The sequence below is a fragment of the Ovis aries genome, chromosome 3, assembly GCF_016772045.2.
Source record: "Ovis aries strain OAR_USU_Benz2616 breed Rambouillet chromosome 3, ARS-UI_Ramb_v3.0, whole genome shotgun sequence".
In the NCBI taxonomy this organism is placed as follows: Eukaryota; Metazoa; Chordata; class Mammalia; order Artiodactyla; family Bovidae; genus Ovis; species Ovis aries.
The window spans coordinates 100,373,496-100,399,086 of NC_056056.1; the positions used below are offsets into that span (position 1 = coordinate 100,373,496).

General features: G+C 46.4%; 1 protein-coding gene across 3 annotated transcripts in view; it reads left to right on the forward strand.

Annotated features, from left to right (window-relative positions):
• The window catches only part of TBC1D8 (TBC1 domain family member 8), a 138,250-nt gene that overhangs the window by 35,543 nt on the left and 77,116 nt on the right, over positions 1–25,591 (forward strand). Inside the window, exon 2 of one of the 3 annotated variants that reach the window (XM_027967055.2) lies at positions 14,865–15,020. The exons of 1 other annotated variant lie outside the window; for it this stretch is intronic. In XM_027967055.2, the coding sequence (XP_027822856.1) occupies positions 14,865–15,020 (156 nt within the window). The remainder of the gene's footprint in view (positions 1–14,864; positions 15,021–25,591) is intronic. One more of the 3 variants, XM_015094488.3, reaches the window with a different exon arrangement.

Sequence of the window (25,591 nt, forward strand, 5' to 3'; positions counted from 1 at the left end):
GGCCTGGTTCCACGGTGACCACTAGGCGTGTGTCTGCAGAGTGAATGCCACTGTGTTTTGCCAGCAAGTGCCCTATACTGGCTTGTTGCCGGGACCCAGCATCTTGCAGGCTGCAGCGACTTTGGCAAATGGCAGGCTTTCAACAGGAAGATTTCAAGATCAGAATTCCCAGCGGAAAACTCCCTGAAATAAAGAGGCGTCCGTGAGTCTGAGGAAGTCAATTGCTGCTGCTGCTAAAGCTCCCCCATTTCATCTTGTTAAATTTTAATTGGATTTTCTGATTCCTGGATCTGTGTTTACATCCCCCAGGGTCTCTGCCAGTGGATGTGGGCAGATGTGCAGCGTGAGTCCAGAGAGAAAGATTTTGTAAAGACAGGTGGAGACCTGTGTTCCTAGGATGTGTGATGGCTGGCCACTATCTTACCATCTCCTCCTTTCTTCCTGTTTTCTGCCGTGGACCCTCTCATGATCCGCACATGGCTGACCAACCCATGGCTTTCTGAGGACCCAAAGACGTTGGCTACAGACCAGTTCCGCAATAATGTCACTCTTGGGGAAGGCTGGAAAAACCATAGCTTTGACTGTACAGAACTTTGTTGGCAAAGTGACATTTGTTTTTTAATATACTAAGTTTGTCATAGTTTAGCTATGGTTTTTCCAGGAGTCATGAACAGATGTGAGAGTTGGTCCATAAAGAAGGTTGAGCACCTTGGAATTGATGCTTTCGAACTGTGGTGCTGGAGGAGACTTGAGGGTCCCTTGGCCAGCAAGGAGATCACACCAATCCATCCTAAAGGAAATCAACCCTGAATATTCACTGGAAGGACTAATGTCGAAGCTTCAGTACTTTGGTCACCTGATGCAAAGAGCCTACTCATTGAAAAAGACCCTGATGGTGGGAAAGATTGAGGGCAGGAGGAGAAGAGGGGGACAGGATGAGATGGTTGGATGGCATCATTGACTTAATGGACAGGAGTCTGAGCAAGCTCCAGGAGATAGTGAAGGACAGGGAAGCCTGGCGTGCTGCAGTTAGTGGGGTCAGAAAGAGCCGGATAAACGGAGTGACTGAACAACCAGGGGAAGGCTGATCATGGGCCGTGGAATGAACCCACTTCCTTATTTCCCTGGGGAAGGGAGGGTGTTCTCCTCACCCTCCAGTTTGCCCCACTCTCTCCACCTGTTTTCTGCTTTCTTGAACTAATGGTTCATTGATCTGAATCTCAGTGGTAAAGAATCCACCTGCAATGCAGGAGATACAGGAGCTGCAGGCTCGATTCCTGGGTCGGGAAGAGCCCCTGGAGAAGAAAATGGCAGCCCACTCCAGTATTCTTGCCTGGAGAATCCTGTGGACAGTACCCTGGTGGGCTACGTCATGGGGTTGCGAAGAGCTGGACATGAGTTAGCGACTGAACAACAGCAGCTGAATCTGTATGACTCTGTGGAGTGGAAGGCTTGCATGTGGTTTTCCTCTAACCACAAAACAAAACAGAAAACAAGAAAACCGGCTTAGTCTCTGGGATAAATTTAGTTACTGAAACACTTATGTTCTGCCTTAGCCCCAGATAAGATTAGTGGAGTTCTGTAAGAGGATCCAGCAACTGTTGATAGCCTAATGAGGCTCTGAAAGGGAGTGACAGATGGCCGGCTTTGAACGATCGCATTACGAGATCAGAGTCCACAGTGAACAAAACTCCAGCTCCTCATGGCGTATGGGGGCAGTGTCCCCTAAACACGCTTAAGGAACCATGCCTTTGATCTCTTCTTGTTCCGAGGGTTCATTGAACAGATGCTGATTGAGGGGAGGCCGAAGGGCAGGTGCACCAGGTGTTGGAGCTGATGCAGGCTCCCTGGCCCTCCCTTTGTCTCCCCATAAAGAGGCACTTACAGTAAGAGGGGTTCGTGGGTTGTAAACATTCAATACTTAGTTATAGCAAATTAGGTATAATTTGATCCTGAAAAGAGTGTTTATGATCCAGGACAGAAAGCGTCTAAGTGAAAGTGAGAAGTAAGTAAGGCCTTTTTTGCAAAGGTTGTACGTGTTTTTGTAAAATATTTGTGCCGAATACCGACATGCAAAGCTTGACGTCTTTGGGTCCACAGGTTTGCAGCCTTCACTTCCAAGCTGGATGGAACCTACCGTGGCCATGATACTGGCATGTAGTAGGTGTTCAGTGAAAGTGTGTTTTAAAAATTGCACAGGAGCGGCTGTATTGATAAGCCTGATGAAACAGGCAGGCTCATCCATTTTAAAGGAGTTTTACAGGCTCCCCGGGGTGGGGGTTGAGGGTTGACTTTCCACGTGAGGAGCTGGAATCCACTGGGTACTGTCTTTTGCTTTGAACTTGAGCTGATGGAACTGTCTTGCCCGGCTGACCCTTTTGACTCTTCTATTGATTTCCATTTTGCCAAGGAGGCACTATTGCTTTGTCTTGTTATTTATTCTCTGTGCTCCTTGACTGCCTCCAAGCTCCACTTCCTGCCTTCAATGATGTACGAGGCCATTAAGCAAAAGTGTGGTTTGCAGGTTGGATTGTGGCTGTAACAGCTCCAGGGAGCTGGTGGGCAGCGGGCTGCACTTGTGATTGGATTCAGCTGGTAGACTGGTTTGTGCACCACCTAGGAGTCTTGTTGAGCAAGTTTACCAGCCTTTCTGCAACTGCCTCTGAGCACAAAAGGAGAGTTCTTTCTGCTTCATGTTCAGTCTTGTTTACCTTCCAAGCCTCACCATCCCTGGTGTGAGAGCTTAATAGTCTAAATTTGTGATTAGTTAAGAAAAAACGCCAGGAGCACAGACCAGGGGTTATTGTCATGTGGCAAGAGGTGAGATAAGTTGAATTTTTTTCTTTGTGCTTTTATGAATTTCCCCAGATTTCTACAACAACAAAAGTGTTCATTTTGTAATCAAGAAGATCAAAACCAAAAAACACGGGATAGCTTTAGGAGGACAAACTGAGACTGGGTCTTATTTTGGGGGGGAAAGGTTTTTGGAAACGCTGTTCTTTGTAACTGGTTCCCTTCATGTGATTTTGGGGGTCCTGTTGGGCTTGTTAAACATGGGTCATCAAAAGTGATAAATTATTCTGTCTCAAATGGAAAGTCTCCTGACACAGTCTACAGGCCCCACATGTATCAGGCTATTAAAATACTTGACCCAAGGCAGATAGTTTCTCCACAGATTAGAGCGATCAGAAACGTTTTGCCGTAGGATTTGGTTGTTTTGAAGTAGCAGAAACTGGCAAGGGAGTACGGCTGCTGCTGTTACATTTGGTTGCAACACAGTCGTATGATGTAATTTTGTGATTTGTTTTTCTAGGCTTCAGTGGACTAGGGATGGTCCAGTCTTCATGGGTTAGGGAATCTTCATGGATTAGGAATTATTAGGAGGGAAGGTTCGGGATTGAAATGGGTGACAGTGCCTTAAAAGAGGGAATTCTCCCATTTGCAACAACATGAGTAAACCTTGAGGACATTATGCTAAGTGATAACGGCCAGTCACAGAAGGATTCAAGCCACGCACTGTGTATGTGATGAGTCTGAAATCGTCACACTCCGAGGAGGAAAGAGTGGGATGGTTGTTGCCAGGTCTTGAGGGAGGGGGAAATGAGCAGATATTAGTCAAAGGGCACAAACTTTCAGTTATACAGGTGAATAGGTCCTAGAGGCCTACCATACAGCATCAAATGCCTGTAGTTAACAATCTGTATACTTAACCATTTGTCAAGAGGGTAGATCTTATGTTAAATGTTCTTACCCCATTATATGTATATGCATATTAATATTGGGTTGGCCAGAAGGTTCGTTTGGGTTTTCCCATCACATCTTATGGAAAAAACCCCAGTGGAACCTTTTGGCTGACCCAGTAAAAGGCGGAGAGGGAACTCGTGTTGGACATGTTTGTGGCATAGATTATGGTGATGGTTTCCTGGGTGTACACTGGCCTCCCTGATGGCTCAGAGGTTAAAGCGTCTGCCCGCAATGCGGGAGACCCGGGTCCGATCCCTGGGTCAGGAAGATCCCCTGGAGAAGGAAATGGCAACCCACTCCAGTATTCTTGCCTGGAGAATTCCATGGACAGAGGAGCCTGGCGGGCTACAGTCTATGGAGTTGCAAAGAGTCGGACACGACTGAGCGACTTCACTTTCACTTTTCACTTTCACACTTATCTTAAAAAAATTGTTGCATATGTTAATTATGTACAGCTTTCTGTATGTTAAAAATGGTGACAGGTTTCTAGAAAGAGCCAAGCTGCATGGGAAGGGCAGATTAGCTCACGGATGGACCCATCAGGCGGGTGAGTGGGCAGTCCTGGAGCAATGGGGTCCCATTTCATAGACTTTCACTTCAGAGTCAGTGTCCAGGGAAGAGTTCTGGGTGCCCCTGGACTGTGTTGGTCTTGGCCATGGAGGGGGGCAACAGGCCTTTCCTGGGCACCCCAGATGCCCTCGCGCCTGGTGTTTCACTTGACAACTGTATCAGATCTTAAAGCCAAGCTCTTTGTTGAGTTTATTATTATTATTATTATTATTAATTTATCCATTTGGCTGTGCTGGGTCTTAGTTATGGCATGCAGGCTGTTTCGTCGTTGCATGCGGGGTCTAGTTTCCTGACCGGGGGTCGAATTCAGGCCCGCTGCATTGGAAGCAAGGGGTATTAGCACCTGGACCACCAGGGAAGTCCTACCTTTGCTGAGTCTTGGTTTTCCTTCTTTCCTGGTGTCTTTTGCCCTTTCATTTCATACCCTTGAATCATCCCTTTTCTAAAAGAACTTAATTCTAATCACTGTGCATAACTGCCGTGCCGAAAGAGCAGGTAATCGGATAGCCAGGTAGATGGACACGCTGGGAAGTTTTCAGAAGAGCGTTTCACTGTGCCCACGGCAACACACGTCTGTAAGGAAGGGCAGTCCCTGTGCTGGAACTGGCCGTCATGGTGGCGTTTCAGAGCAGGATTCTTGCTGTCACGCATTTTGAGCATTACATCACCCTGCTTGGAGGTTCATGATGGCAGGATCCGTACATTAAGTTTGAGCCAAAGCAGACGGCTTGGTTCCCATCCAAGGATTATTTATGGAGTGGCTAGAAGAACATGTCAGGGTTCAGCAGGGTGGACATTTATGTTCAAATGTGTTTAGGATTTGTCAGTTGGGGGGTGGGGTTAGGAAAAGTTTCTATGCTTACTTTAGGAAGCCAGCTGCAGAAATTTCCGACCATTAAAATTTTCATAGTTTAAGACAATTGTGGTATAAAACACGTAACATAAAATTGGCCATCTTAACTGTTGTTAAGTGTCCAGTTCAGTAGGTATTAAGTATATTCACATTAGATAGTCATCACTACTACCCAATGCCAGAGTTCTTTGCATCTTGGAAAGCGGAAAGCCTGTACCCAATAAAGAATTTTCACAGTTTTGGAGTGAAGACAAAAAAAAAAATTCTCCTTTTAATTCCAGCATGAACATGAGCAGGGCAGCCAGTCTGGCGTGGTGATTGCCGCAGCTGAACAGAGCCACTGTCTGGACACTCTGCTGTGTCCAGAGTGAGATGCCTGAGATGCGGGGGTCCTTGTGTGGCCTACCTCGCTCCCATGTATCAGGGACGTGGTGTGCAGGTGAGGGCCTGGTGGCTGCCTGCCCTGTTTTCAGCAGCTGACTCTGGAATCCCTCCGTTGTGAGGGCCTCGAAGCCCTCCTCTCTGGACCGTCATGGTTACCCTGTGGCCTTGCCCATCGAGCTGCTGCATTCTCTGAAAACAGCACCGGCAGCTCCTGGGTTTAGTGGAAATGTGTGGACTCCTAAGGGAACCACACGAAAAGAGATATCAACTTCTATAAAATGCTTTGGAAAAAAGATTGAAATTGAGTAATTTGGGTTATGAATTTTACATCAAAGAGGGGAACGCTCAACATCCTCATGTTGAGAATGCAAATACCCCAGCCTTCATCTTCCCTCTTTGACAGTCAGGAGAAAGAACTACGGACTTCCCCGGTAGCTCAGCTGGTAAAGAATCTGCCTATAGTGCAGGAGACCCCAGTTTGATTCCTGGGTCAGGAAGGTCCCCTGGAGAAGGGGTAGGCTACCACTCCAGTATTCTTGGGCTTCCCTGGTGGCTCAGATGGTAAAAGAATCCACCTGCCATGTAAGAGACCTGGGTTTGATCCCTGAGTTGGGAAGGTTCCCTGGAGGAGGGCATGGCAACCCACTGTAGTATTTTTGCCTGGAGAATCCCCATGGACAGAGAAGCCTGGTGGGCTACCATCCATGGGGTAGCAGAGTTGGACATGACTGAGCGATTAAGCAAAGCACAGCACAGCCCAGAAGAACTTCCTGTAATCCTTCATGGTTATTTGTCACTTTTCAAAACTAAGAGTTTTCCCCTCTATTCTGGTTCTTCCTTTGCGTTCCCCACCCCAGTATCCAAAACAGGGACAACAGCCGAACCACACAGCCCTGACATGAAGACAGAGAGGTAGCCTAGATTGCTTGCCTGATGGGGGGTTAGGGTGCTGAGCTGGTGCCCCATAACTGTGCTGTGACTCTGAAGCTTGTCTATTGGAGAGATAGAAGGGTTTGTCATGAGGTTGCTTAGGGCCTTGGTTGTGGCATGTGGGATCTAGTTCCTCCACCAGGGATTGAACCCCAGCCCCCTGCCTTGGGAGCTTGGAGTCTTAGCCACTGGACTACCAGGGAAGTCCCCACCCCCCCTTTTAAAAGTAATTAATTAATTTATTTGACTGCATCTGATCATTGTCTTGTGCGGGATCTTTGGTTGCAGTGAAGAGTTTCTCTAGTTGTGGCACGTGGGCTCAGTACTTGCGGTGGGCAGGCTTTGTTGCCCTGGGGCTTGTGGGATCTTAGTTCTCTGGCTTGGGATTGAACCCGAGTCCTCTGCTTTGGAAGGTGGATTCCTAATCACTGGGCTACTAGGTAAGTCCCTCAGGTATACTGTTTCTAAGCCACTAGGAGGATCTGCTTTCATTAGTGCAGGAGGAGAAAAAAGGACCTTAGGCTTTCTGTTTTTTTCTGACTTTCATTAAACTGCGTTTCGTGGGGGATGGGTATGGCTGTTATTCAAAATGGGTATATTGCACTCTGGTGCTCTTACAAGAGAAGGGCAGATATTGTATTAATTTCAGCCAAAGGGGCAGAGTGGAAATAAAGAGATTTAAAAAATATATGCACACATGCTTAGTAATTTCTGGTAAGGAAGTGCCGACACCATTTTGTATCTGTTTTTGTATAACTGGGATAACACAGATGTCCTGAATGACCTATTGCAAAAGAATATTACTTACTATCAGTCAGTCAGATGTGAATGAACATGCTTGGGAAATTAAAGGTTAGACAAATATTTGTACTATATTATACATATGTAACGGAGAAGGCGGTGGCACCCTACTCCAGTACTCCTGCCTGAACAATCCCATGGACGGAGGAGCCTGGTGGGCTGCAGTCCATGCGGTCGCTAAGAGTCAGACACGATTGAGCGACTTCACTTTCACTTTTCACTTTCATTCATTGGAGAAGGAAATGGCAACCCACTCCAGTGTTCTTGCCTGGAGAATCCCAGGGACGGGGGAGCCTGGTGGACTGCTGTCCGTAGGGTTGCACAGAGTCGGACACAACTGAGGCGACTTCGCAGTAGCAGCAGCAGCAGCAGCAGCAGCAGCAGCAGCAGCAGCAGCAGCAGCTCTTCCTGCTAAGAGCACAGAACTTTGTCACTGCCGTCAGCAGTAAGCCTCTGGACCGCATAGAGGTTATAGAGCCAGGAGGCCATGGGAAGCCTTCTCCAAGCATCCTTTCTTTTTCCCAGGTCAGAGGCTGTGATTTCATCTTACACTTGGTTCCATCCACGTGCGTGGAATCCAGCCAGGAGGAAAGAGTAGCAGCTTTCTCGCTTGGCGGCAAAATTTTCCTCCGTCCTTCTTTGGGCCCTAATTATAAAACTTGTCACTCAACAGCTATCTCAGCCTGAGTTGTTATTCTGATTGGTTAAAAATAGGAGTGTTGCGCTCACGGGACACTAGGAGGGTTTCCCTGGAGCTCCAGACGAGCATATGGAACTGCCTGGGAAACAGGGAACCCAGAAAACCCCCAAGCGCTGCCCTGCTTTTGTTGGGGACAACTTGCTCCTCTCCATGTGAATTCTCCAGGCTAGAATATAGGAGTGGGTTGCCATGCTCTCCTCTTAATGAGCCTAAGCCTTGCATTAGCTAGCATTAGCTAATATTGCTATCGGGCTTCCAGGTGGCTCAGTGGTAAGGAGTCTGCCTCCCATTGCAAGGAGATCCAGGGGATGTGGGTTCGATCCCTGGATCAGGCGGATCCCTTGGAGAAAGAAACGACAATCCTCTTCACTATTCTCGCCTGGAGAATTCCATGGACTGAGGAGTCTGGTGGGCTACAGTCCGTGGGGTCGCAAAGAGTCGGATATGACTCAGCACAAACGCACCTTTGAAGCAGGGGTGCCCAACCTCCGGGATCTAATGCCTGATGATCTGAGGTGGAGCTGATGCAGCAACAGTAGAGATGAAGTGCACAAGGGAGCAATGCACTTGAATCATCCCGAAACCACACCTTGCACCCTCCCGTGGAAAACTGTCTTCCACAGAACCAGTCCCTGGTGCCAGAAAGGGCGGAGATCGCTGTCCTAAAAGACATCCATGGGCGTTATCTTCAGCTTCTTTATAAAAGGGCAGAGTAGTAGGACAATGTACCCTGCCGTTAGGAGCCGTGCCTGGGCGTTCTTCTGAACGTTTGCTTTATTTTTGTTTATAGGTGTACGTGTTTTTGTCTTGGATGCACTTGAAATTTGCAGACATATTACCATTAAAAAAAAAATAACCTTGAAGGATTTCTTGGCCATGCTAACTTCACCTCTGTAAACAACAGAAATTGAAGGATGATTTTCTCTTCTTGAGTTCATTTCTCACTTTGGTTTTCCTCTCTCGCTGCCCTTCTCCTGGCTTTGCTTCTTCTCTGTGGTCTTGGCCTCTTGTCTCCTATTTCGTTTTTGTGCTTTGGTGGGCTCCACCCCAAGTGCTCTGGTTTACTCCCCTTCCCCACTCGCCACTCTTGGAGGTTCTTGCAGGAGCGTTTGCATTCGCACAGACAGAGAGGTCACCCCTGTACTTGTCTGCAGGTGGACACTGACTGGGTTCGCTCCCCATGTCCTTTTCTTTTTAAAAAATTAAAGCAATTTTTAATTGGGGGATAACTGCTTTACAATATTGTGTTGGTTTCTGCCATACATCAAGATGAGTCAGCCGTGGTGGTGTAGTCACGAAGTCGTGTCTGGCTCTTGCAACCCCATGGACTGTATATAGCCTGCCAGGCTTCTCTGTCCATGGAATTCTCCAGGCAAGAACACTGGAGTGGGTTGCCATTTCCTTTTCTAGGTATACATATGTCCCCTCCCTTTTGAACCTCCCTCCCACCTCCCACCTCTCTATGTCCTTTTCTTCTTAATAAACTTTAGTTTTAGACTAGTTTTAGGTTTAGAGAAAAAGTCAGAAGATAGTAGATCGAGTTGTCATACACCCCCGCCCCCATGCAATATCTACTGTTACTGACATGTTAGTATGGTGTGTTTATTGCAGTTAAACAGCTGATACTGATCAGTTACTGTGATCAGCAGAATAATGACTGGAACCTGGCATTAGGTCACATGGCAAAAGAGGGATAAGAGCATGGGTAGGATTTAGGTTGTTCATCAGTGGACCTTAAACTAGAGAGATTGTCCAGGCAGGCGCAGTATTATCACAAGGGTTCTTAAAGCCAGAAGGGGGACTCTGAAAAGAGACCCAGGGAGATGGCAGCGTGGGGAACTTGTCCTGGTGTTTCTGGCTTTGAATATAGAGGAGGGGCCATGAGCCAAGTAAAGCGAGTGGCCTCTTAAAGCTGGAGAAGGCAGGCAAATGAATTCTCACCTAGAGCCCCTAGAAAGAACAGCTGTTGACATCTTGATTTCCACTCAGATCAGCATTAGACCTCTGATGTACAGAACTGGAAGAGAGGAAGCTTTTTTTGGGGGGGGTGGATGTGGACCATGTTTAAAGTCTTTACTGAATATGGCTTCTGTTTTCTGTTTTGGTTTTTTGGCCGTGAGACGTGGGATCATAGCTCCCAACCAGGGATCAAACCCGCACCCCCTGCATTGGAAGGCAAAGCCTTAGCCACTGGACTGCCAGGGAAGCTCCAATAAGTTTTTTTGTTTTAAGCTATTACGTGGTAACTCGGCGCAGAAGCAGTAGAAAACTAACATGATGATTTTTACCAAAGTCCATCTTTGCTTTAGTTTTTTTGGTCTTTTTGCTGCCTGTGGATACATTTAGTTGTCATTTGGGTTGAAACAGCTTCTCACACTTCCCCTTGTTTTGACCTTGACGGTTTTGAGGAGTATATTCAGACATTTTGTAGAATGTTCCTTAATTGGAATGTGTCTGAAGTTTTTCTCGTGACTAGAATGGGGTTAAGGGTGTTTAGGAGGAGAAGTGGGATAAAGTGCTATTCTTATTGCATCCTATCAGAGGATTATGACTGATATTGACCTTTATCACGTGGCCAAGGTATCGCTTGCCAAGTTTCTCCCACTGAATAGTTAACTGCCTCCACTTCCCGTACTGTGGGACTTTTACTTTCTTTCTTTCTTTTTTTGAGCACTTGCTTACTTTTCAGCCACTACAAGGTGCTCTGAAATCATCTTATATATTTCCTGCTCCAGATCTAGAATCAGCCGTTTTCCCAAAGAGTCCCAGTTCCTTTTATTGGAGGTTGGTAGAAACCAAGACCTGGGTGCTGGCTGTGCTCCTGGCTTCTGGGTCCTTTCTGCTAACAGAACAAGGAAATCTATGTACTATCTTTGTATACACACACATCACTGTTTCTGTACGTAGCCATTTGTGTCTGTGGTAAACTAGACGCCATTCACACCTGTGTCTTTGACGCTACGCACTGTGTTTTCACTTCATTGGGGCTGCAGTGGAGCCTCATCGCTGCACGTGGGCTTTCTCTAGTGGAGAGCAGGCCACTGTCTTCACTGAAGTGTGTGGGCTTCTCATTGTGCTGGCTTCTCTTGTCTTGGAGCTCAGTCTCCCGGTGCACGGGCTTAGTTACCTCGTAGCAGGTGGGATCTTGCCAGACCAAGGATCAATCCCATGTCCCCTGAGTTGGCAGGTGGATTCTTAACCAGTGGACCACCAAGGAAGTCCTAATCACTGTGTTTCTTGCCTCTTTGCCTTGCTCACCTGTAAACTCCCACCCCAGTTAGGAACCTGGCTGTCACCTGCCATCATCCTCTTTCTTGACTGTTGGTTTCTAGTATTCCAGAAATGGATCAGAATTGTTAAGAGTGGACTCTCAAAGCACATTTCTTTGACCTTTCCTCCTAAAGACTGTTCATTTCCACAGTTACTTAAGTCAAACCCTTTTTCTGTATACCCTTCACTCTCATTTCATACATTTGTAATACAATTAGATGGTTTTTTTTTTTTTGGTCATATTCTGCATTCACTTGGGAACCCATGGACCTCCCTAAATGATTTTTTTTTTCAAAATTTGCAAACATGAAAGTTCACTCTTTATGCTGGAAACATCTGTGGATTTTGACAAAGGCATAGTGTCATGTATATACAATTAGAGTATCACACAGAATAGTTTCACCACCCTAAAATTCCCCCACATTTGACTAATTCAGCCCCTTCTTGGTGATCACTGATTTTTCTACCCTTGCTGTATTTCCTTTTTTTTTTTTTCCCCCAGAATAATTAGAATCATGCAGAATGTAGCCTTTTTAGGAGGGCTTTGCTCACTTAGCAATATGGATTTAAGGTCTCTCTTTCTTTTCAAGGCTCGGTAATTTGCTTCTTTTCATCACTGAAAAATACTCCGTTGAATTATGTACCACAGTTTGATTCCTGTTGAAGGACATCTTGGTTGTTTCCAATTTGGGACAGTTATGAATACAACTTCTATAAGTATTCATGTGAAGGTTTTTGTGTGGGTGTGAATTTTCAAAACAGTTGGATGAATACTTAAGAGTGTGATTGCCCTGTGGTGTAAGACTATGTTTAACTCGTCAAGAACAACCAGAGTGTCTTCCAGAGTGACCACCCTAAGCATTCCCATCAGCAATGAATAAGTTCCTGTTGCTGGCATCCTTGTCAGCAGTTGGTGTGTGATACATTTTGAGTTAATTTTTGAAAGGTATAAGATCTGTGTCTTAGGTTTGTATTCTTTCATATGGATGTCCAGTTGTCCCAGAACCATTTGTTGAAAAGACTATCCCTCGTTGAATTACTTTTGCTCCTTTGTCAAAAATCAGCTAATTGTACTTGTGGGATACATTTGTGAGGTTCTGATTCTGTTCCACTGACCTGTGTATTTTATTGCCCATATCGCATTGCCTTGATTACTATAGCTTGGTGCCGTAGTTAAGTCTTGAAATTGTATCGCACGAGTCCTCCAGCTTTGTTCTTCTTCAGTGGTATTATCATTACTACTACTACTACCAGTAATAGGTCTTTGTCTTTTCAAGTAGACTTTCTAATCATCAGTTTATCAATATCTACAGAATGGCTTGCCAAGATTTTTGTTGTGGCGCCTTGAATCTATAAATCAGGTTGGGATGACTTGACATCTTAACAGTACGGAATCTTTCAACCCAAGAACATGGAGTATGTTTCCATTTGTTTAGATCTTCTTTGAATCCTTTCATCAGAGTTTTGCAGTCTTTTGCACATAGATCCTGCGCGTATTTAGATTTCTGCCTGATAAGAACATCTTTTGCTATTGTCAATGGTATTTACATTCTTGTCAAATTTCAATTGTTCATTGCTGTTATTTGGTAAAGCACTTGTCATTTATCCCTCTGTCTGACAGGCTTTCTATGTTTGGCTTATGAGTTCCTTAAGTTTTTTTTCCCCCCTTTTGGTTATTGATTCTTTGGGATTTTTCTGTGAATTCAAGCATGTCATCTGTGAACAAAGGCAGTTTTGTTTCTTCCTTCCTATTGACTCATCAATTTCTTTAATAGATATAGGTCTATTCAAATGATTTAGCTCTCTTTGTGTGAGTTTTGATAATTTATGTCTTTCAAGGAATTGGTACATCTCATATAAATTATCAAATTGGTGAGTATAGAATTGTTCATACACTCCTTTATTATCCTTTTAATATCTCGGGGAACATTTCTAATATTGGTAATTTGTATCTTCTCCCCTTATTCCTTCCTTAGCCTAGCTAGAGGCTTGTCACTTTTATTGATCTTTTCAAAGAATCAGATTTTGGTTTTATTGATTTTTTTTTTTTGCTATTGTTTTTATATTTTGAATTATGTTGGGCTTTTTGGCTCAATTTTTATTATTTTCTTCTGCTTCCTTTAGGGTTATGTTTCTCTTCTTTCTGTGGTTTCCTAGAGGAGAAGCTTAGAGTATTCGAGGGTTAGAGCGGAACCCAGAAGTCCCCTCATCACTTTTTAACTGCTGCTCTTCCCGCCTTCTTCCAGGTGCAGGGGCCAGGTAGTTGTGTTGGCATAAAGCTCGCTGCCCATTGCCAAAGCTCCTGAGCCTTGAGTCTTTCCAAACAGAAAGACTTCTGCTGTGTGGTGTAGATATACAGGGGAGTAGTACTCAGTCATAAAAAGAACGCAGTGATGGCATTTTCACTAACATGGATGCACCTAGAGATGATCATGCTAAGTAAATCAGAGAAAGACAAATATTATAGCACTCGTATGTAGAAGCTAAACTACGGCATGAACAAGCATGTCTATGAAATATGATGGAGAGCAGGCTTGTGGTGGCCGAGGGGGAGGGTGGACCAGGGAGGGATGGACTGGGAGTTTGAGGCTAGCAGAAGCCAGCTGATATGTATAGGATGGATAAACAACAAGGTCCTACTATATGTGGTTAATCCGGACTATTTACAGTAGCCAAGACATGAAAGCAACCTAAGTGTCCATCAGTGGTTGAATGGATAAAGGAGACATGGTGCATATATACAGTGGAGTAGTCCTCAGCCACCAGAAGATGAAATGATGTCATTTGCAGCATCATGGAAGACCTCGAGATTACCATACTAAATGAAGTAAGCCAGAAAGAGAAAGAACGATCCTGTGGTGGCACTTACATGTGGAATCGAAAGCGGGATGCAAATGAACGTATCCTCAAAACAAACTCGCAGACGGAGAGGGCAGACTTGTGGTTGCCGAGGGCAGTGGCGGGGGGTGGATTAGGAGTTTGGGGCTAGCAGATGGAAACTGAGTGTAGAACGGATAGGGCAGGAACGGAGGCACGGAGGAAGAGTGGACACAGTGAGGAAAAGAGAGGGCGGGACCGACGGAGAGAGTAGCCTTGACATACAGTGTCCATTCCATATGTAATAGATAGCTGCTGGAAAGTTGCTCTAAAACACAGGGATCTCAGCCTGGGCTCTGTGACAACCTAGAGGGGTGGAAGGGGGCTGGGTTGGAGGGAGGGAGGCTCACGAGGTCGGGGACATTTGTATGCTTGCGGCTGATTCGTGTTGTTGTAGGGCAGAAACCAGCACAGCGTTGTAAAGCAATTATTCTCCAATTAAAAATAAATACATTTGAAAAATGGACAAAATCTTGCTGAAGAGCACAGGGAACTGTATTCAGTATCTTGTGATAAACCACAATGGAAAAGAATATGAAAAAAAAGTGTATTTATGTATACCTGAATCACTTTGCTGTACAGAATAAATCAACACATTGTAAACCAACTATACTTCAATGAAATTTAACGAGAAAAGAGGCTGCTGGCGCTCTGAGTTGCCGCCCCGCCTTCCCCGTGGGCTGCTGGCTGTCCGTCCCTGTGCTCACACGTGCGTTGTCCTCTTGTCTCTTGAAGGTCGCCTGGTGGGTGCCCTGGACGCGGTGCTGGATTCCAACGCCCGGGTTGCTCCGTTCCGAATTCTGCTCCAGGTGCCCGGCTCCCAGGTGTATTCTCCCATAGCATGTGGTGAGTTACTGAGCGGATCGGACGTTTACTGGGCCGTGGCCACGGGTGAGTTTCGTCCCAGGTGGAGCATTCCCCACGTTGAGGTCTGAGCATGGGTATCTGCATGGTGGTGATGCTTGAAGGTAACTCGCCAAACCTCATTCGCTGCTGTGAGCTCTCTGTTCTTTCTCTCAACCATCAGAAGCACGTAGTGGTTCCTAAGGCTGGGCAGCCAGGTTGGACAGACGGTCCAAGTGGTGTGTGGTTCCCGGAGGAACCCAGCTGTTTTTTTTACCATCTTGTGTCTGACATGACACAGGCGCCCCGGATGTGAGTGCACTCTGTGACCGTGCCGGGGAAGTGCCCCGGGCTGGGTCTGTCTCAGGCCTGTCTTCGTCCTTGTTCCACTGTGCACTGAATCCCTGGACAGCGGGGCTCTGCGGGAGTTTAGAAATCACCTTCCCATCCTCTCTGAGTTTCAGCTCCTCCCACATGCACCGTTCCGGGCTCTGCCCGGACACTCAGGTCCTCTGGGAATCATGGCATCGTGAGAAGCCCCTTCTGTTAAGAAACAAACCTGAGATGTGTCAAACACCACAGAAACTTTATTCACACAATTCATGTGAGATTTCTGAACCTGTGCCAGTGAGGCACAGCAAGCCCTTTTCTCTCAGGCTTGTTCAGTTCAGTCGCTCAGTCGTGTCCATCTCTCTGCGACCCCGTGAATCGCAGCATGCCAGGCCTCCCTGTCCATCACCAACTCCCTGCCATGTAACTTAGCACAAACGCAAGTTGAACTTACACAGTGTTGACGGATAACTCCTAGTCCCTATTTTAGTATTACCGTCACGGGGATGCTCAAAGGGCTGTCGGTGAGATGTGTCTTTTTAATTACGCAGGTAATCTTCACACTTCAGAAATTAGAAAATGGGTAAGAAAGAAGGAGAAAGAAGTCATCTATAACCTCTTATCCAGGGTAGTCACTCTCTGTCTACATGTGTTTCTACGCAGAGGCTTTCAGTTGTGTTTTGTTTTTTTTCTCTTAAAGAAGTGAAAGCGTTAGTCACTTGGTCCTGCTCTTTGCAACACCATGGACTCCTCTGTCCATGGGATTCTTCAGGCAAGAATACTGAAGTGGGTTGCCATCCCCTTCTCCAGGGGATTTTCCTGACCGAGGGATTGAACCCTGATCTCCCACACTGGAGGCAGGTTCTTGGCTGTGTGAGCCATCAGGGAAGCCCACATTTTAGTAACTACTGTCAAATTTCAGTGTCACCTTACATTCTGTAATGACATCGGATTACTTTTTTTTTTCCTGGAAAAAATACAGGAAAGGATAAAGAAGAAAATTGTCGTCTTATACCCACCGTTTATTACTAATGACTGTTAACATCTTGGAACATTTTTTTCCCAGCTTGTTTTGTTTGTTTGGACAAATCATTCTGTATTTTCATAAAGTGATAAAATGATGCATGCTCAATATAATCAATTAGCTCTGAAAAGTACAAAGAGAAAAATATGTCTTCTTCCCCCTTCTGCCCCCCCCACCATCATCCTAGCCAACCAGCCTCCAGTGGCACTGGTTGACAACTTTTTTTCCTTCCTTCCTTTTGTCTTTTTGTATTTTTTGGCCATGCTGAGCTTGGTGCCCCAATCGGATTGCTCCCAGGACCGCGGCAGTGAAAGCTCCGAGTCCTAACCACTGGGCCACCAGGGAGTTCCCAGCACCACTTTCTAATGCATCTACACAAGCCAGGGGGAGTTGGGAAGAATGGTAGATGGCGCAGCTTGTCCGACAGGGCCAGTGGACAATACAGATATTGTTTTCCTGTGGTCATGTGTGGATGTGAGAGCTGGACTGTGAAGAAAGCTGAGCCCTGAAGAATTGATGCTTTTGAACTGTGGTGTTGGAGATCCAACTGCAAGGAGATCCAACCAGTCCATTCTGAAGGAGATCAGCCCTGGGATTTCTTTGGAAGGAATGATGCTAAAGCTGAAGCTCCAGTACTTTGGCCACCTCATGTGAAGAGTTGACTCATTGGAAAAGACTTTGATGCTGGGAGGGATTGGGGGCAGGAGAAGAAGGGGACGACAGAGGATGAGATGGCTGGATGGCATCATGGACTCGATAGACGTGAGTCTGAGTGAACTCCGGGAGATGGTGATGAACAGGGAGGCCTGGCGTGCTGCGATTCATGGGGTTGCAAAGAGTTGGACACAACTGAGCGACTGAACTGAACTGAAAAGAAAGATGCTGAAGTGAAATGAAAAAACTGTTAAACTTCAAAGAAATATCCCTCGAATCCTGAGTGCTGGCTTTCTAAAAGGTTCACTGAAGGTCAAGGGGATAGATGTTTGAATGTGTGACAAGGTCAGAATTGTAGCTTTTGAAGACAGTGTTTCTACTTGGACAGTGTTCACCTCCTGAAGGACAAGGATGCTCTCAGCCTTCTCATCCGTCCCCTGCTGCCCCAGGCTCTCATTTTAAAAAGTTTTACTATTAATTGTACGCTGTGATTCTCGTTCTGTTCGGTAACTGTGTTCCTCAACGTTGTCTGGCTCCGTTCTCTGTGTAAATCAATTCAGTGTTTCCATCAGGTATGGTTTTCCCAACATAGCATCTTTTATTTTGGCTTCTTAGTTGGCTGTATCCCTGTTTTCTTTCTTTAATGATGTCTCACATGGTTGCAACGCCCTGGTTGGGTATGGGTTCTGACCAGTCTCTGGGGCTTGGTGGCCATCACTTTGGAGCCTTGCAGTATTTCAGTGGCGAGGGGAGAAACCTCAGGCTTGTCTGATGCACCCTACCTCCCACCCTGCTGCGTGTTGGGTGATGTGCTCTTCATGGGTATAACTGCTTTTTTTTTTTAATCTCTGAGGTTTCGCAACATTAGTCACTTAAGTAACTCCCTTATGATCTGTTACTCCCTGGAGCATTTTGTGTTACATTTTCCTGAAACTCCATGCGCTCTTCCAGGACTTAAGATGGCTTTCTTAAATCATTTCAGGAAACTTTCTTAATATCATTCTGTGTATGTGTTACATTGTTAAAAAAAGTGCATTTTATATTCCATTGATTGGATTTCCCACTTCAAGGACACTTTATGTTGGACAGGTCTGTTTTTCATTTCTGCTTTTCCTTTTTTTGATGAAAAGATCTTTGATAAAAGACTTGACCGTACAGGAGCACTCCCCTTTCACAGTATTACTTTTTACTTCTTAATGTGCGTTATTGGTTTTGCTGTTAGATTTCTTGGTTACAGCGCTAACGGGCAGAAAAAGCAATGTATATAAGGCAGTATTTCTTTTAGGTGCAGTAAGCTTGGGCTTCCCCAGTGACTCAGTGGTGAAGAATCTGCCTTCCAATGCAGGAGACCCACAGGAGACGTGGGTTTGATCCCTGGGTTGGGCAGATGCTCTGGAGGAGAGCATGGCAACCCACTCCAGTATTCTTGTCTGAAATGTCCTGTGGACAGAGAAGCCTGGCGGCTACAGTCAATGGGGTCGCAGAGTCGGACTGAGCAACTGAGCGTACACAGTATAGTAGTGTTTTAGGAATACTGGGTTTTTCTTGATCTGCCCTTTTCAGCTGCACTCTGCGTGCTGGTTGTATAGCCCTGCTTTTAGCAGTGTTTCTCAGACTCTGCTGCCTTTAACTGACCTACTAATTTTGTTGGCGTGTGGTTTTTTTTAAAAAAATGAGTAATTTGGCCGTGTGGGGTCTTAGTTGTGGCACTCGGGATCTTCATTGCATCTCGCAGGATCTTCCATTGCGGTATTGCAGCACACAGCCTGGGTAGTTGCGGGAGGCAGGATCTTAGTTCTCCGACCAGGGGTCAAACCTGCATGCCCTGCTTTGCAAGGTGGATTCATAACCCCTGGACTACCAGGGAAGTCCCCATGTTGTCAGTGGTTTTGATCCTCGGTTCATTTTCCTAGGTCTCCAGTCTCCCATTTTGCCTCTGTAATCTCACCCTCTCACCTTTGAGCTCTCGTTTCGTTGAACTCACGTTTCTGTTGCACCGTCTTGGGGCGTGAAGGCTTCGTGCGCATCTCCTGCTCCTCTTCCTCTAGGATGTTGGGCGCCTTGTTCGCCTCTCTCCATCCCTTGCGGTCAGCGGTTTTGCTTGGTTGCTGTGCTTTCTCCCCTTTCTCGCTCACGCTTGGAAATGGTTCTCTCACACTGTGTAAGCATTAATTCAGTGACCGTGGCATTTTGATGTGTATTATGGGGACAGAGCAGGGGGTGCTGGTGTGCTGCTGGCCAGGATGAGGGGTGGGAGGGGCAAGACCCTGTCCTCTTCTCCCGATTCTCCCTGACTCCTCTCCTCTGCCCCAGGCAGGGAGGTGGTCTTGCCCTAGGATTTAGACTTTTGATGAGAACGTTTGGAGTTTTGTCTCCTGCTAGATGGACCTCTGGGGAGTCACCCGTGGGGGCACTTGGTGCACAAGCCTGCTTGGGCCCTGAGACCACATAGCCCTGCAGGTCCACAGGAGCCAGTCTGGGCTCCACAGTGACGCAGTGTCATGCTTGATGGTGACACAGTGTTCAGCCTTTGCCTGTAGCTAGACTTATTGTACTTTACTGTGCTCTGAACATGTTGCATTTTTCACCAGTTAACAAGGCTGATCACATGGTTTTCATGGTTTCATTTCATGGTGGTACTGGAGAACACTCTTCAGAGTCCCTTGGCCAGCAAGGAGATAGAACCAGTCAATCCTAAAGGAAATCAGTCCTGAATATTCATTGGAAGGACTGGTGCTGAAGCTCCGATACTTTGGTCACTTAATGAGAAGAGCTGACTCAATGGAAAAGACCCTGATGCTGGGAAAGATTGAAGGCAGAAGGAGAAAGGGATGACAGAGAGTGAGATGGTTGGATGGCGTCACTGACTCAATGGACATGTGTGCTAAGTTGCTTCAGTCGTGTCTGACTCTTTGTGATACTGTGAACTGTAGCCCGCCAGGATTCCCTGTCCATGGGGTCCTCCAGGCAAGAATACTGGAGTGAGTTGCCATTTCCTCCTCCAGGGGATCTTCCCAAACCAGGGATGGAGCCCACGTCTCTTATGTCTCCTGCGTCGGTAGGCATGCTCTTCACCCCTAGTGCCACCTGGGAAGCCCTGAGTTTGAGCAAAGTCTGGGAGGTAGTGGAGAACAGGGAAGCCTGGTGTGCTGCAATCCATAGGGCTACAAAGAGTTGGACACAGCTGAGCGATTGAGCAACGACTGTTGTGAAGGACAAATCAATCCGTGCCATCTTCCAACAGCATTTGTTCACTTTGTGTCTCTGTGTTACCTTTTGGTAACTCTGTCAGTGTTTCAGATTTTTCCTTATTTTGTTACAGTGATCCGTCATCAGTGATCTTTGATGTGACTGTGATAAAAAGATTGCTGACTTGGTGAAGACTTGGATGATGGTTAGTTTCGTAGCAAGAAAGTATTTTTTAATCTAAGGCATGTACATTGTTTATTTAGATACAATGCTATTGCACACTTAATAGACTAAAGTGTAGTAGAAACATAACTTTTATAGGTACCGTAAAATAAAAAAATGCATGAGACTCCCTTTATTGTGATATTTGCTTTATTGCAGTGGTCTGAACCCAGCCCACAGTATCTCTGGGGTGTGCCTGTAGTAAGGAATTATTGCATCCAATGGATATACGTTTATAAGGCCATTTATATGTGTCTTCCCAAATTACCTGCTATAAAGATTGCAGCCGTTTACACTGGCTGCCTACCCTCTAGCAGTGTAGCTGTCCTGAGCACATTTAATTCCTGGAACATTCTTTCTCTTAAACCAAGATCTGCTTCCTTGAGCTATAAAAAGAATAAAACAATGCCCTTCGCAGCAACACGGATGGGCCTAGAGATTATCATATTAAGTGAAGTCAGAGAAAGTCAAATACCGTATTGTATCACTTATATGTTGTTGGTCTTGTTCAGTCGCTAAGCTGTGTCCAACCCTTTGCAACACCATGCACTGTAGCCTGCCTGGCTCCCCTGTCCTTCAGTATCTCCCAGACTTTGCTCAGATTCATGTTCATTGAGTCCGTGTTGCTATCTAACCATCTCATCCCCTGCCATCCCCTTCTCTTTTTGCCTTCAATCTTTCCCAGCATCAGGGTCCTTTCCAATGAGTTGGCTTTTCACGTCAGGTGGCCGAAGTATTAGAGTTTCAGCATCAGTCCTTCCAGTGAATATTCAGGGTCGATTTCCTTTAGGATTGACTGGTTTGATCTCCTTGCTGGTCAAGGGATTTTCAAGAGTATTCCTTAACACCACAATTTGAAAGCATCAGTGTGAAATCTAAAAAAGTGGTACAAATGAACTTGTTTACAAAACAGACATAGACTCACAGACAAACTTAGGATTACCAAAGGGGAAAGGGGGGTTAGATAAATTAGGAGTTTGGCATATTAACATTTACACACTACTATATATAACATAAACAACAAGGACCCACTGTATAGTACAGGGAACTCTACTTAATACTCTGTAACCTACATGGGGAAAGAATCTGAAAAAGAATAGATACAAGCATATGTGTATAACTGACTCAGTTTGCCATACACTAGAAACTAACACAACATTTTAAGTCAACTATTTGTTGTTCGGTTGCTAAGTCATGTCCAAGTGTCTGCGACCCCATGGCCTGAGGCACACCAGACTCCCCCGTCTTCCACTATCTCCTGGGGTTAGCTGGAATTCATGTCCGTTGTGTCAGTGATGCCATCCAACCATCTCACCTCTGTCGTCCCCTTCTTCTCCTGCCCTCAGTCTTTCCCAGCATCAGTCTTTTCCAATGAGTCAGCTTTTCACATCAGACGGCCAAAGTATTGGAGCTTCAGCGTCAGCATCAATCAACTAGACTCCAGTTAAAAAATGAATTTAGAAAGTCTGCTTCCTTTGGTTTCCACTTGACTGGGCACTCTCCTTGGGCCTGACCTACGGCGAGTTAGAGAGGCGCTGCCTTCGTCTGTCCTCTTGCCCGCTGAAGGTCTGAGTAAGCAGCTGTTCGTTCGGGCGCCCTTTTCTCGGGTAAGGGAGGAGGCACTGGGGTGGAGATTTGTCTTGGGCCTGTGGTATTGATTTAGGTACTCAGGCCTCTTTCCGGGAGCCCCGTGGGCATCTTGTGCTGTGATATTGATTCACCATGTTTAATATTTTATTGTGTCTTGAGCCCTGAGAAAGGCTCCCTGCCCAGGGTCTCTTGTCTCAGATGAAGCACAAACAAGAGCTGTAGGAAGGGCCTGGGCAGCTCTGGGAGGTGGCCAGAACAGGAAGTGTGGCCGGAGGGGGTGATTTATATCTGCACTTGCCTCTGGCTGCTCCCAGGGCAGTGCGGGGGGTGGGGGCTGATTCTTGAGAATAAGAATCTCTCTCTCTCTTTTTTTTTTAAAAGCAGAGGTGGAAGAGCTGGGTAGGTGATTTTGTGGGTGAACGTGATTATCACTTGGCAGCAGAGATCTGTGGATGGTGCGGGAAGAGAGAGAAGTTCCTGTTATTATTACTTTGTTAATGAATCCCAAGGCATTGTTGTTGTTTTGGATCCCAAGGCTTTATAATTACTATTGGCTTCAGCAGACAGAAGAGAAGGTATGTTGTGAGGGTCACTATGAGCCCTTTTGAGGGCACTGGCAGAGACGTGTGCCCTGTCATTTGGATCAGAACTCAGATGTCCCCCTCCTGCCCAGAGAGGCCTCCCCAGGAGCCCCTGCCAAGTGCCTCCTCAGTTCCGGCTCCCTTGTCCCTGTAGCACTTGGCTCTACTAATGTTTCCCTTTTATCTAAGTGCTTGGTCCCTAATGAAAATAGTTTTCTCAGAGTGGTGCTCGCTACTGACCCTCAGTGCCCAGGGCAGAGTCTGGCGTGTGGGTGAATGGGGGGTTAAGTACGTAAGTGAAGGTCAAGGGCTCAGGAGTCAAGACCCCTGTCCATAATGAGGGGAAGGGAGGTGGTGTGTGCCACCACTGATAAAGTGTCTCGGGTCCTTTCTGAGAAGCCAAGGCCAGGGATGGTCCAGGGCTGTGCGGGGCCTGAGTCTGAGCTCTGTGGCTAGCCACCGGGACCACTGCACAGTAGAGCTTGGAGCAAAAGGTCTTGCTTCCTGTCTTTTAAAAGAATTTTTTTTTATTGTGGTTAAATATAAAATTGATTAGCGTCAACCCTGTTTTTTTTCTTTTCCATTATGGTTTATCACAGGATACGGAATATAGTTCCCTGTGCTATATATAGTAGGACCTTGTAGTTTATCCACCCTATATATAATAGTTTGCATTAAGAGTTTGCATTAACTCTTAGTACAAGAATTTGTAGATTCATCCATATTGCTGCAAATGGCATTATTTCATTCTGTTTTTTTGTGGGTGGCTGAATAGTATTGCATTGTATATATATGTATATTGTATATACAATATACATATATATTGTATGTATATGTATATCATCACATCTTTATCATTCATGTGTTGATGGACACTGCGTTTGCCTCTGTATCTTGGCTATTGTGAATAGTCCAGCTTAGCCATTTTTTAAAAAAATAAATATTTGGCTGTACTGGGTCTTAGTTGTGGCATGGGGGATCTAGTTCCCTGCTGCTACCGCTAAGTCACTTCAGTTGTGTCCGACTCTGTGCGACCCCATAGACGGCGGCCTACCAGGCTCTTCCATCCATGGGATTTTCCAGGCAAGAGTACTGGAGTAGGGTGCCATTGCCTTCTCCGAGTTCCCTGACCAGGGATCAAACCTGGGATCACGGCACTGGGAGCGTGGAGTCTTAGCCACTGGACCACCAGGGGAGTCCCAGCCTAACCGTTTTTATGTGGAAAGGTCAGAGCATTAAGCACACTCATTGCTGTGCTGCCACTGTTCATCTCGAGGAACTCCCCATTCCTTCATCCCCCTGGCCCCAGAAACAACCATTCTGCTTCCTGTCTCTAGGACTTTGATGACCTTAGAAGCTTCATGTAAGTGGACTCATGCGGTGTGTGTCCTCTTGTGTCTGGCTGACTTCACGAGCATAACGTCCTCAAGGTTCTTCCATGTCAGAACCTGGAGACAAATTAGGAAATAACCTGCAAATGATTTAAAAGTGCAAAATGGAAAAAGAGGTTCGTGCATGTCATGGTGTGTGTCGGAGTTTCCTTCCTTTCAAGGCTGAATACTGTGTGTCTGCTTTCTTTTTGAAATCAGATACACAGCGATCGGCGCGTGACTTGAAACCAAGCGCGTGATGTGTAGAACCAGGAGAGGCGACTGCCAGGAGCCAGGTCCTATGCAGAGACGGGAGGGGAGAGAAACCACGGGCAGAGGAGACTGGGGGGCAGGGTCCAGCCTGCAGGTAGGGGTCCGCCTCTGAGTTGATGCCTGGGCTGTGAAGAGCTTTTCAGGGCCCTGGAGGAGCAGGGCAGCGTTGCTTTCTCTCTGTGTCCAGTGGTCTGAGCCGTGCTTTGTCCTGCGATGAGTCCAGGCCACGCCAGGCTGTGAGGCACCGATGTATTATTCCATGTCCCTGCAGGTAGGGGCTTCTCAGAGCTATGGCTGCGTTACCCACACACACATTTCATTTCTGACTGTGGCCCTACACATAGACTTAGTGGTTTTTGCCTGTTTTTAGGAAACGGAAGATATCCAGGAGAGACTCTGGGTGATGTGCCTGGACTATTGCAGGAGTTGAATGGATGGGGCAATAATTTGACTCCTTTTGATGTCAGTTCATTGAGATTGGGGGTGGGCTGTCTCTTCTGGTGACTAACAGAGGACTTGCTGTGCTTCGAGGCACCCAGGATGCTGTCCTGCCAGGAGCATTCAGGAGAAGCTCATCAAACCTTTGTCCAGGTGGCCTTCTTTTCTTTTTTTTAAATTGAGATATAGTCACTTTACAATGCTGTGTTATTTTCTGCTGCAGCACGAAGTGAATCAGCCGTATGTTCCCATAGACCCCCTCCCTCTGGGACCCCCCTCCACCCCATCCCACCCCTCCTGGTCACCACAGAGCCCTGAGCTGAGCTCCCGGTGCTGCACAGCTGCTTCTCAAAAGTTACCTGTTTTACGCGCGGTGGTGTATGTGTGTCAGCCCTGAACTCCCAGTTCATCCCACCGTCCGTCGTGCCCACACGCTCATTCTCTGCCTCTGCATCTCTGTTCCTGCCCTACACACAGCTTCATCTGTACCGATTTTCTAGATCCCACATATATGCAGTAATATATATCTGTTTTTCTCTGACTTCGCTCTGTATAACAGACTCTAGGTCCATCCACGACTCTACAAACGACCCAGTTTCATTCCTTTTTATGGCTGAGTACCACATCTTCTTTATCTAGTCATCAGTCGACGGACATTTCAGGTGGCCTTTTAATAATGCTCGTGTCCTTGTGGTCTGCGTGTGGACTGCAGAGCGCCTGGCTAGCGTTGTGACTGCTTATGACAGTGTCGGGCAATGTTTTCATGTTCTGTGTTCCCAGCAAGGTCTGGAAATGAAGGAGAGCAGGAAAACAGAAGAAAGCAGGGCCAAGCGGTAGCAGCTGAGAAAGGGGACGCTGTGACAGCGCCGCCCACCATCAGAGTGTAGATTTCCCAGCAGATGGGGGCTGGGGGGATGGGGTCCCGTCTAGGTAGGCAGAGGCACCCTG